This window comes from Tribolium madens, unplaced genomic scaffold (genome assembly GCF_015345945.1).
Source record: "Tribolium madens isolate multiple individuals breed KSU strain unplaced genomic scaffold, Tmad_KSU_1.1 Scaffold_19;HRSCAF=116;Tcas5.2_LG9, whole genome shotgun sequence".
In the NCBI taxonomy this organism is placed as follows: Eukaryota; Metazoa; Arthropoda; class Insecta; order Coleoptera; family Tenebrionidae; genus Tribolium; species Tribolium madens.
The window spans coordinates 16,382,980-16,396,631 of record NW_025400983.1 but is presented as its reverse complement, the minus strand read 5'-3'; the positions used below and the strand labels follow the sequence as shown (position 1 = coordinate 16,396,631).

The 13,652-nt window shown below is 29.1% G+C and overlaps 1 protein-coding gene and 1 long non-coding RNA gene across 3 annotated transcripts in view; one reads left to right on the top strand and one right to left on the bottom strand.

Annotated features, from left to right (window-relative positions):
• The first annotated feature begins 95 nt into the window (after window positions 1-95).
• Window positions 96-1,685, top strand: LOC123015512. The gene is made up of 2 exons (XR_006413388.1): window positions 96-1,334; window positions 1,388-1,685. It is a non-coding gene; the product is annotated as an uncharacterized LOC123015512 (long non-coding RNA).
• Window positions 1,678-13,652, bottom strand: part of LOC123015510 (UNC93-like protein) — a 53,071-nt gene continuing 41,096 nt past the window's right edge. For both annotated transcript variants that reach the window (XM_044415274.1, XM_044415275.1), the window contains exons 3-7: window positions 12,879-13,165; window positions 5,274-5,556; window positions 5,056-5,215; window positions 3,193-3,460; window positions 1,678-2,058 (exon numbers count right to left, since the gene is read on the bottom strand). In XM_044415274.1, coding sequence (XP_044271209.1) covers window positions 1,778-2,058; window positions 3,193-3,460; window positions 5,056-5,215; window positions 5,274-5,556; window positions 12,879-13,165 — 1,279 coding nt within the window. In that variant the 3' untranslated portion in view covers window positions 1,678-1,777. The remainder of the gene's footprint in view (window positions 2,059-3,192; window positions 3,461-5,055; window positions 5,216-5,273; window positions 5,557-12,878; window positions 13,166-13,652) is intronic.

The following is a 13,652-nucleotide window of genomic DNA, read 5'->3' as shown; positions in this document are numbered from 1 at the left end:
AAATAATAAAGAGTTATTGTAATTATCTTGTAAATTTGTAAAGATTAAAAATAACTATCTAACCCAAATGTAAATCTTTATTTTTTTAAATAAATAAAATTATATTTTCGTATAAAATGTTATAATTTTTGATGTTTTTCGACTAGTTCTTAGAAAAAATTACAATCAAAAGTAAGCAATTACGCATTGATTATACAACCCATAAAACACAAAAGTAAATTTTAGTATACAAAATTTTTTCATGGTTGCATTAATCGTCCACCGAGGGCGCGCAATAAGGTTCTGTCTTTTTTGTTTTCATGGCCACTATGCAGAAACAGTTATCATGGAGAATGAAACGGCCTTATAAGCGCAGCTTGTTGATTCAGATGGCCTTGGGGTATATTTTTGTATGGCATCCTCTATACTTACCTTGACTAACTTTCTATTTAAAACAGTTTACTATATAGGAGACTTGATCCTATTTTTCTAAATAGAGCATAGATGGCTGGTTTATAGCAATCTGGTTTATGGTATTACAGATTTCTATTACATATGTATGTTTAATTTCTGTTTTATTCATTTAATAATAACAATATTTAGTTTGTGCAAACTGTGAATTTGTGGAAATCTTCAGATAAGTTTAATTTCATCGTTCATTAATATTTGTGTAAGACGTAAGACTATTTTTTATAATTCGTAGGTGACAGAAATCTAAAAAATGAAAATTTGAGGTTATAGTAACGCTACAATGGGAATAAAAAACAAATCACAAAATATGAAGATATTTATCAAGAGTGTAAAATTAAAGCTTGGTAGTATAAAATATAGTTCGGAATATGAAATACAGATTTAATAAAAATTACTAGTTTTATTTAATATTTAGTATGGCATGTTATTTTATACTTTCTGGGTTTTACAAGTTTAATAAATCATAAAAAGTAATCGTAATGTTTTATTTATATTTGATACGAATTTGCAATAAAACCATTTTGCTTAATAATCATTTGTTTTAGGTTAGAACAAAGTGATTTTGATCATTTGGAAACAACAAAACCGATGTAACTATGAAACATTACCCCAACCTTGGAGTAATGTTTAACATTTTTTTCTTGCTTTTTTCTTTTCTGCATTCTGTATAAAATGTTGCATGCTCGTAAATTTACGATGTCATGTGTTTGTCGTTGTTTTACGTTACATACATTTTTTTATTGTAGAAATGATCAGTAATTCGCAACTTCAAACTGGTGATGTTTCATCAGATTCATTTAAAAAGCGTAAACAAAGAACATCTTTTACATACCAAGCTTTGGACCGATTAAACGCCTTCTTTGAAAAAAATCAACGACCTTCAGGTATGTTTCTTGTTAATCAGGGAGTGAAAATACAAAATAAATTATATTTGTAGGTCTGGAATTCACAAGATTGGCCAAGGAACTGGGTTATGATAGAAGAGTGATTAGAATTTGGTTTTGTAATAAGAGACAAGCATTAAGAAAAGTAATGTCGTGAAAATGTTATTAAAAAAACTTTCATAATTTAGTATCTAGGTGCTTAATTTTATATTTTTACAATTAGGAATCACTAAATAATTTGTGTAGGTTTAAATGTTTATGATTAAATTATTTAAATAAGTTTTTATAGTGTTATACAAATTCGCTAGTCCGCTCTGTCGGGCATAAAGTAATAAAAAACACATTGTTAAATAAAACACTTTTTATTAATGATCATATACAGGTGCATTGTTAGATTCACAGAATCTATCGAATAATAAAATTCGATCACAGACTTAACTAAATTATTCGGCGATTTCGCCCGAATTAACATTATTGTGAACAAGTTCAAATTTTCCTTTTGTTCTTTGATCCTTTTCTGCGTGTTTCTTTTTATATTGTTTATATTCTACTGCTGTATAACCTGAAGCTCCAATAAGTAAAAGTCCCAAAAGTAGATAGAGTTTTACGTCGGTGCACAAATATGGACTGTAAACGTATGTTATGACAGATCCGGTTGATTCCCACAAACGGAAATTACTGTACGATGCTTCTTCTTTACCAGGGAAGAGAATTCCACTCAACGCTGAAAATGGAACAGATATTATATTATTTTTATGAAATACATTTTGCTCAATGTTGAAGTATTTTATTATTTAAACCGAACTGACAGATTACTTGGAAAGAATTATTAAAAATTATCCGAATTAATTTGGAATTATGGGAACTAATTTGAAAACTGGAATTACATTGAGTTATGAGAACTGGAATTTTTTGGTATTGAAATTGTGTTTGCAGTAGTTTTTTTTTGTAATTGTTTTTATTCAATATTTTTTTTTGTTTTCTCTTTTAATACGAAAATAAAAATATATGAGAAAATTTTTCTAAAATAACCTTTTATTAAAAAAAAATAAACATTTGTTTTCTGTCAGAGAAGAACATTTTTGCTTACAGAAAGTTTATAAAAGCTTTAGAGGCGGTCAACTAAGCAAATTAATTGTGCATTACTTGTGGAGTTATTTATTTATTGTTTTGTGAAATCTTTTAAAGAATTGAATTCGTCTCAAATAGTAATGTTAGCCTCGTGATTTTGAATACTTTTTTTGACTGATTTTTTTTAATTTGCTCATTTTTATATTGATCTGTCTATGAGAAGTAAAAAAATGGCATATTGTTGAACTAATTTTAACCTACAAACATAATTCGTGTTTGTAGCTTAAAATTTTGTAAAATACATTGGTAATTTACTTATCAAAATTATATTGAATTAAATTTGGAATTATACAGGGCGATTCAGATAAGATAATGACCTGAGGATCTGGCGATGCAACTCAAAAAACAAATTTCATTTACGCCTTTGATGTCACTCTGACTTCAGCGCAGAGAACGATCATTAGTGCCATTCAGTTCTCGCGGAATGATGGAGAAATTAGAGAAGTCTTTTCGGTGTAAACCTAATACAAAATGTATGAACGAATGAAACATTAAAAGTAGGCAAACAGTTTTTTTTTTATAAATTCTAAATTGCACTGTCAGAGCAACATAAGATAACTTGGATTGCAAATGCAAATCGTAACTAAAATTAGATCAAGACGAAAATATAATTTGTTTTTTGGGTTGCATCGTCAGAACGTCGGGCTCATTATCTTATGTGAATTACTCTGTTTAAATATAGGATTAGTTTTTTTTTTTGACAATTTTTTGATTCTTAAATACTCACAGTTAATTTGTACAAGCCAGACGGCGTCGCAGATTCCCCACAGAGCAGCAATCGCAAAATAAACCAGTTTATTCGAATAAGCTGGTTGCCAAACAAGAAGAGTCACAATAAGTGCCACGTGTAGAGATAAGGCAAAACATATGACTGGGCTTCTTCCGGTTATTTTGATTAAGTTTCCGATGAAGATGGCGGCTATTCCGTTACAGATGCCAAAGCAGATCATCACGAAGCCAATGTTGCTTATTCCCCAACCGCAGGAAACGAAGGCCTGGAACATTAAGTCGTCCAAAGGATTAGTTTACAAGGGAGAAATTTATGAGATAGTCTAGCTATAATTTCGGGGATGTCCTGAGCACAACAAAAAATCGTTTTTTTATACCTACGCTTCTTCCGCATTTTATTATCTTTCTAGTTCCTACACACGTGATGGTGTGACGTAAATAACTACGTTTCGGAATGAATTAATTTCAGGATTAGGGGTTTGGGGGAAATGGAGAAAAAATATTCATAAATCATTGCGCATTTTATTTTAGCTTGAAAATGGAATTCAGGATTATCACTCGTTAATAAGCTTTAAATATTCGGTTAAAAATAAGACTTATCTGGTCAATAAAAAAAACATTTTAGACAGAAATTTCTGATAGAAATGATCAAAATCTTAATTAAGATTAAGTTGGCAACGTTAAATAATGTCAAATCTTATATCATCAGTCGGTTGCCAGCTTGATTTCACATTCGCAAGCCACTTTGATCGTAAAATGAATTTGAATTGAAAAACTTTATAAACTTTATTTTATTTTAGTAAAAAGATATACTAATATACATTTACATTGCTAAAAATGGGTGTTTGCCAATTTGTAAAATATCATTTACTTCACAATGAGAAAAAAGTAAAAATGTTGCATAAAAGTTTTAAAAGAAAAACAAATTAAAAAATTCATAATACAGTGGCGGACACGGGAGAAAAACCGTAAATTTTGGCAGCGTCGAAGAATAAATTTGCAAATTTTTAAGACTACCAAATTGAGAACAATATTCTTTTTTAATTCAGACATGTTTGTCATGTCAATGAGACTGTTTTTTTTCTCAATTTTAGTTTACAACTTGTTAGTAGAACACGAGGTAGGAATATTTTTATTACTGAAAAAAGATTGGAACGCATTTTCTGTGTCAACTATGAGAGTTTTTACTCACAATCATAAAGTACTATAATAATTAAATTCCTCGCATGTGAAAAGTTGGAAAGTATGACAATTCAACTTCATTTAGCAATTGATATGAAATATCAGTTCAGGCCGGAAAATGGTTGTTTCCCAACACGAAAACTGATAAGGAAGTGATCACTTCATATGTCATGTTTTACTAAATTTGCTAAATTCTTTATTGGTTTTTTCTTCTTTAAGGAGGATGATTATGAATAAAATAAAATTATTGTGCTTTATTCGATCTCAAGGCTGGCGCACTCTGGTTAATGCCATATTTACTACCTCGAGTGTAAACTATTACTATTTTATCACAATTCATGAAAAAATTCTAAATTAACATAGACGACATAATTTCTCGCAAATGGAGATGTGTTCAAAAGTTGGTTCCTTTGGTACAGGGCTCTAGGTTTTTTTATACCTTAAAGCAGGCAATAAATAACCGATAGTTAAAAAAATTAAAAAAAATATTAAAGTTTGATCACTCACAAATTCTGTTTTCAATTAATTAATTAATTCTGGTTGAAAAATTAAACTCCGAAAAAACACTTTCTGTATATTTTGTTTTCTTACTCAACATTTTGTTAAAAATTCTAAAGATTTTATGTTTTTAAAACAATTTAAATTTTAAATTTTAAAATTTTATTATAAACAAACTCACAGCATTGAAATCTGCAGCGATGAAAGCCTGTTCAGCTCCAATGAACATTGTAATTGGAAGTATTAATATTTGATAAGGATTGGCAAGTTGTTTTATAGTAACTGCAAGCAACTTAATTCCAGAGAGTCCACTTCCGCTCCCTTTTCGCCCTTTTCCATATCTAAAAACCCATCGAGGTATTAATACTATAATAATTTCGATTTGAATAATAAGCTTACCTGTTCATTGGATCAACAAAAATAGCCACTACCAGACAAGCTCCCACCATGCAAGCTAGATAAATTCCTGTGATTAGATGAATTTTTGATGTTTCTGGAGGATGCAGATTTGGGTTCGCCGCTTCGGTTACCGTCCCCGGACAGAAATTGGCGCCACATATATCATTCGGTTTTTCATCCTGTAAGGATTTAACCACGGTTTCGGATAACAATGACGTTAGGTTTGAAACCGTTGTGTTGGTCAAGAGTGCGGTCGACTCAGGGATTCCTCCAGAGGAGAGAACTGGAACAAAAAAGAGGCGGTGGCTGATGATAGAACTTTTATGTTTGCTAAAAGGGGAGATAAAGGTGGTGTGTTTCTTTTTACATCTTTTATTTGAATTACGGTTCTATATGCTGTCTTAGAAACTCTTAGATGACTACTACACAACTTTTAATTTCTTAGAGAATTTTGAAAATGTTAATAATATAAATTTTTAAATAGAGTCTGGAACTATGTAGGCACAAAACTAGTTGACAAAGTTGTCACAAATTGTAAAAAAAGTGTCCTAATTTTTTATAAATGCAAGAAACAAAGAAAAAAATGCTGCGTAAAAAGAATAAATTTTCAACATTTGTACTATTTATTTCAAGGAACATCCATAGTATAATATGAATTTGGCATATCCTATGTAATAATTTTAATTAATTTTGTTAATTTATTTTTTATCTTATTAACTTTAAAAAAGTCTTATTAGGATTAAAAAAAGGCGAAATTAATATCGATTTTATTTCCAACACGAATAATCACTATTGAGCTAGTTTCAAATCGTAAATTAATGTCTAAGTTTTCTTAATGAATGCAATTGTTAGTCTTTTTGATTTTCTTTCGACTAAATGCACCTGAAAAATTTCCACGTAATAACTATTTTAATTGTAACTGTCCATTAGTTTTATAGCTGTGGCTGTTTCCACTGTGATGATAATAAAATCCTAAATGACGCAAATATTTTCAGGTATGTTATTTGTACTGCTTTTTGTACGGAATAAAATTTACTGTGGACTAATAAAAGAACAGAAAAAAATTTAAAATTTAGTCTGTGTAGTTAGTATAGCTGTTTCTATTTTACACGAGAAAAGTAAGAATTTCTTGAGGTTGAAATAAAAAAACTAAAATTTAAACTTAGACTTAAAATTCTCAAACTTCTTAAATTAAATTTTGCACTTGTATTTTGATGAACTTTTATTTCTATTTTTTATCAATCTATTACTTATATTTTACTGAAGTAATTTGTTTATTTTCTTCTAAATATACATTTTGTGTACTTAAACTATGTGATGTTTGAATATCTATTTTTGTTTAAAAAATAACATTATTTGTCTAATAGCCCAGAAAAATGCGAAATTAATACAATTTACATATCACGGATGTAATGAATGTCATAACAGCCTAAAATTTTCTGTCATATTACAAAAACCCTGCATTTATTCATTCATTTACAATTTGCCCAGTCGTTTAAGTTAATAAAGATATTTTTAGTCGTAGGAAAAATAGTGTACAACACTCGCCGGAAAGAGTACCTATAACGTACTCATTCACTTCTGTCCATACTCGCAATGTAATAAACTATATTCTCTGGTTTGATTTTATTAATTTTGTAATAATGGAAAATATCAAATTTTGCGATTTTTAAATCATAAACTTGATTTTTAAACGTAACAATCTATATTTTTATAATGGCTATAAAGGCTATTTTTTAATTGCTGGTGGGACAAATGTAAAACAAGAACACGACATGACCTCCGTCTGTTTTTGACATTTGACAGCTTCTGACATTTTGTACTTAGATCAAGGTAATAAGAAAATCTATTAAAATTAGATCTCAAAATTAAGGCATTCCGACTTCGCAGTGCTGTAGGGGGCACCCCTTGGAGTAAGTAACAATTTACAGAACAGTTTTTTACTCTCTACAAAGTATTTCGAACCTTAGTTGAAAGCATTGCTAAGATTCATTAGTAATTGATGAAACATAAAAAAAGCAATTTGTTTTGACCGTCACCAACTGATGAACCAAAGCATTTGAGATGTTGTTTAAAAAGAAATTATTCACTTTATTGACTAGTAACTAAAGGAAATGTTTAAAATTTCTGCCTTCAACATTGATCCTTCTAATAGTATGTTGTATTATTCTTCCAACATTTTATTGATATTGCCACATCAAAAACTATTTCACAAACCGTCAAGATTTTGTGGAGGCATAATTTTGAGATACGTGTATATTAGATATCAAATAAATAAAATTAAAAATCAAAAAAATATTATCACTGATTCCTGTGATTAGAATATGAGGTCTACGCGACGGAAGAGCCGAGTCTGTATATCGAAATAAGTACTTACTATCGGAAGCTTACCTGATGTGTATCGTAATGTATTTTATTTCATATAGTTTCAAGAAAAAACAAATGTCGCTTGTTTACACTGATCACCTCACTTCTCAAGGCCGGGAAGTTTAATTTACCGGTCAGTATCAAATAAAGGTAATGTTTTTCTGAATTATAATTTAAACAAAATCAAGACATCCCAATATTTTTTAACTTAATTTCCAAAGTCACAGGTCACTTTGATCGGAAATTTATTTGAAAGCAGTAATAAAGACTATAGAAGAATTTAGGTCAATTAATTTGGTAAGTTGAACATGAGCGTATTTTTTCAAACTTCGAAGTTTGAGTATTACCTGTTTCCAATAACAAAAGTACAAACTGCTGTTAGAAATAATGAGAAACAGACAATTTTAAATATTTACAAAGACATCAAATGAATACACTAACAAAGATAATTGTTGTTTGTATCTATAATAAACGCGTGTAAGACAGATGCATTTTGTGGAAGAAAATTTAATAAGAGGTTAAATGACTCTATGCCGCACATTTAAAGAAAATAACTCAATTATTTTTTACAGGTGATCCGTTAAGGATCCTACGCTTTTGTGCCATTGATATATTTCAAAATGTTTTTGTTGAATTTTTATTAAAAGTTACTTTTGTCTGTATTTCTGGCACAATTATAGTACAGGGATATTACACGTTGCATTTTTTCGACAGGATGATATTTCTCAAGTACGCTCCGTTTTATTTCATACAGTTTTACGTAAGTACTTTCAGTAGGTTTATACTTATAATTCATTTACGATGTTTTTGGTTTCATACTGTTTAAGGAAAAATCGAATTAAGAAAAAAGTTGAACTTGAAAAAACAATTCATAGTTACTTTTTGATCAAAAACATCGTAAAGGGATTATAACTGGTGTTTTTTTTTAATTTGGCGTCAGTTTATTTTATGAATAAAAATTGGTATTATATTTCCGAGGTACTTATTTTATTTTCGAGTGAATAAATGAATAAAAAGTACCAAAAACAAGTCGATAACACTCATTTTATTCCTTGTTGAGAGACAACAATTTTTTTGGAAATTAATTGTTTCATGTATTAGTTGTATTAGTTTCTTTTTTATTCCATTATTATTTTTTAGCCGCGTTATTTAATACATGAAATTGTTTCATACTTCAACCACCTCAAATTATATTCTTTAACGGTAATATTATATACAATTTTCAGATACTGGTTTGTATAGTTTTCGTTTTGTACTTCGTAAACATCATCTACAAATTACAAAAAAGCAATCCGCAATGGAAACCCAACGTGGATGAAAGCTCGTATTACCGCAACATCCAAAAAATCTCTTTTCAAGTAACTGTTTTTCAAATGCTTCTTATTATAGTTTGTTGCAGTGGTACTTTGGTAAATCTAATTCCATCCGAACGTGACGGAGAGATATATTTTAGTATTGGTTGGGTGGAAAAAAATATTTTAATAATGCAAAAAGTGTTCTTCTACTGTCTCCGAATCATATTTGTGGTTTGCGCGTTGGTTCTGCCTTTTCCTTGTGCTCAGATATCCTACATCCTGCAACATCATCGCTTTCAAATTTATTTCTTGTTACACCATTTGAAACATATCAACGACAATTATGATCACTTTGATGACGGAGAGCTCTTTTTTAATGAAAATTATCAAAGCACTATTCGACAAAGGCTGGTATTTTGCATTAAAAGACATACAGATCTGTTGAGTATGGGTCAACGGATGACACCAAATTCCGGGTTCTTTATTTTCTTTTTTGCCATAACCGGAGGATTTGTATTGATAAGTATTTTGATGTTTGTAACTTTGGTAAGTCATCTATAATTTCAACATTACTGATAGTAATTTATATCAGGTTCAAGGCATGCCCTTAATTGTCTACCTTCGTTTGTATTATATTTCATTTAGTTCAGTTTTTGTTTTGATTGCATACTACAAAGAAGGCCAAGCCATCGAGAATACAGTAAGCTGTTTTATTTATTTTATACAAAAGTATGACATTATTGCCTCATTCAGTATGAAGAAATAATTGAGGTTCTAAAAAATACAAATTGGCATTGTTGGAACAATGTAAATCAGAAATATTATCTTAATATTTATACAATGGCTTCAAAAGCTTCAAAAATTAAGATTACTGAGAATATGTCTTTTAATTATCAATTAGGAGCAAGCGTAGGTACAAAAAAAGTTTTTATATTTGAATCATTTTTTTTATAGGTGGTCAAAGGAGTTTACTCTGGATTTTGTCTGTTGTATCATTTGAATATTTAAAATGTTTTGAAAATAATTTTGTTTATACAAAAATCAAAACAAGTACACATAGCATTAGACCTAAGGCTGTCACTTTTAAAAAAGTATTTGCAGTGCATAAAAATGTGATTTGTAAAACCTCAAAAAATGACACAAAATTAATTAGTTTTAATTATCCCGTCATTGTTTTTTTTTTCTTCTTTTTGGTGGTAACCAGTAGCTAAATAGCCAAAAAGTGTGTTTTAAATATTCATTTTTCTAAAGATAATTATGTATAATGGCGAGCAGTGGCGTACTGAGCTCTTAACGGGCCCATGTTCCACCGTGGTTGCACGGGCCCCCACACCTACCATGGCAGTGTTTAAATTAATAATTATATTTATAATATTATTCAAAAAAATATGTAAGAATAATAACTTGTAAAATAATAATATACCAGGTGAATAAAAAGTATGGAACCAAACGTTTTTTGCTTAAACTATTTATTTTTTGAAAAAACTAATTGATGAGTGATAAAGTACTATAAAAATGTGATGATTTAACAAGAATAAATTTTTTCGAAATTTCCTTTTGTTTATGAGTTCTACAAAAAAATATTTTTTTAAATGGCAACCCACTATAAAATAATTTTTCTCATAAAAGCTATACTCTAAGGATTACAACTATCTGCTTTATATAAATTAAAAAAAAAAAAAAAATCTCACAAAAATTGCAATTTTGACAAAAACAAATCGCATAACTCAAAAACAAAATAAAATTTCGTTATGAAAATACGATCACATTTTTTATATTACTTTAATTTATATTAATTATTATTTTCTGGGGGCAAATGATTAAAAATAAAACTGCTTGGTTCCGTACTTTATATTCACCCTGTATATAAAAAGACATAATAAAAAAAGACTTCACATTAGAAGTATTGGAAGTTCTGATAATGATATTTGACTAAAAGTTTGTATTTCTGGTTAATCGAAAGTGAATTAATTTAATAGAAAACTTTGTTTTTATTGGGTTTTTGGCTTTTCCGAGTTATTCTATGAGAGTTATTATCGATCTTTTCTAGGTATACCAAAGTCCAGCCGTTTTTGAGATTTTTAGATTTTTGAATTCGAACCTTTCTCTTCACAAATCTAACTCTGCAATTTTTGACTATTATGAAATCATATTTTAGCATTTAAAGGAGAAATGATCGATCCTTCTTTTGATAGATTCATAATTAAAAAAAATATTAATGAACATCCAAATTTTAACGTTATGTTTGAGGAAATTCAAATACTCATAAATCAATTTAATGAAAAGCTCCAAATTTTTCTTCATTAAATGGAGACCTCAAGCAGTCATAACAATTTTTTAGTCGTCAGAACCTTATTTTAACCGTTAATATAAAAAAAAATAGTTTTGGTTTTCCTTAAATTTGTAATTTATAAATTGGACAACGGAAAGGGACCGTGTAGGCCCCTTTGAGGCCCGGGCCCGTATTCCGTGAAATCCACGGAACCCTGCTCAGTACGCCACTGTTGGCGGGTTAGTTGTGATATTTTATTTAATTGTTACACTTAATTATGTAAAAACTATTGAAATAAATAATTCAATATACATACAGGGTTTTTTTCTTAATATTGCAAATAATTGCAACCACATATTCCATATCGAAAAATAACACTAATTAAAAAATTAAAGAGTAAAAATTTCCGGAAAACAAAGGCCTTCTAGAGCGCCCAAAACCCGTAAAATTTTATAAAAATAACTTATGTGGTTTCGAAGAAACTATTGGATCATAGTTTTTATAATGAAACACTACAAACCGTTTATACAGGCTGTTCACATACCGTTTTCAACATCCGGTACATCTACTTAAAGTGCACTATTTCAAAAATTTTTGTGTAGTCGGCGAAAATGTTTTTTGAAAAAAATGCAATGAAAGAAAAACCTAAAATAGCTTTTAATTTTAGCAAATAGTAAACTTTTAGAGTATGACAACACGCATAAAGTTAAAACACCCTGTATTTGTTTTTATGTATAGGTAGCATTTTTGACAAGCTTTTAAACGATATGCGATTTGTATAGTACATTTGTAATATTTAATAATATTTAATAGGTGGTGTTTTTAAACTGCGTTGTCATTTTTCTTTATTTTCTTTTAAGAGTTTTCTTTGAAAAGTAAGTCCTCAGAGCACTCGATTAAATAAAATCGTTTTCTATGTGTGACCACATATCTCTGTATGGACTTTTTGACACACCCGATTTTTTGTATTCGAGAAACTCTATGAGAAATTCCAATGTTTGAAGGGTAAATTTGAAATCAATTTTTTTAAATAATATATGCTACTATAATTAATGATTCTTGAAGTTTGTTTACGCTAAATTCGATGACTAGAATTCTTTTATTATTGCTATTAAATGTAATGATATTAAATGAGACATTACGGTGTAACGAGAAAAGATATTGTTATTAGTTATTTCTAAAAAAAAGTTATTGAAGGTGCAGTAAAAGTGATTTTTCTTGGAACAAATTTTCCCAGTCAACAAACATCAATAAGGTTGTTTTGTTAGTGATTTTAAATGAAGAAAATTATATTATGTGTAATAATAAACTGAAGAAGAAGAAATATATTACTCTTAGTTTCGTAGTCATGAATATTTGCAAATTGATTTTACTAAGTTTATGATCGATCCACTTTGGTAAATCAAAAAAAATTACACCGCAAAAACTAAACAACTTATTTGAACCCACCGGAAAATTTTTCCAGACCTAGAATTTCTTAAATAGCTTCACTAGCTGAACAATCTTATCGACTGGGGAATCTAGTTAAAAAAAATCACTAGCTCCTGGACTAAAGTTTTTTTTTGTTTTTTATGCTGGAATGTTATTTTTTATGATTAATAATCATTTTTGTTTTTGTTTTATATAAGAAGACTGGAAGGACACTTTGTAGTATGTAATTTGACCACCTACCTGCCGAGCTGATAAGATTTCCCCAAACTTGCGAAAACTGGTAAAACATAAAAAATACACCAAAGAAACGTGTGACAGCAATCTCGGCCGAAGTTCCAGTAAGTTGTCCATATGCTTCGGAAATAACTGTCAAATAAGTACATTTTGCACACCATAGGGGACCTCCTCCAAAACCAACCGCCAAACCAGCTGGGATCATTGTGTAAAATTTCGGATAAAATTGTGCTATCATGAAAGGCATGTAGGTAATGAAGGATAACGCTATCGTCCATTTGCATCCAAACCACCTGAAAAAAGTGATCATTTTTAACTTATTATATTTTTTATTTTTTTTGTTGTACTACAGTGTTTAATTTTACGTTAAATGCTATTAATTTCTTAAATATTCGTAAGTTGTTTAAATTAAATATTCATGATCTCATTCTCAACCTTGGACTGGAATGCATTTTTGTTTGAAGGCATATGTACATAGTAGAAAGATATGGTTCATTTGTTAGTCTGAAGGACAATGTAGTACAAGTTTCGAAAGCCAAGAGTTGTACTGGACTTATAATAAAAAAATTAAAAGTGCGAGTAACATTTTTGACATTTCTAATATCTACTAGAGATAATAATTACGAATTAGAAATTGATTAAAATTTTAAAACTGCATAATTTCAAATTTGACTCAAAAGTAAACAAACAGTCAGGGTTTATAAGACATAATGTTTGAGTAGTTTTTCATTTTTGTTTTGTGTGCTTTGGGTAAAAACACAATTTTTTTTTGATTTTGAA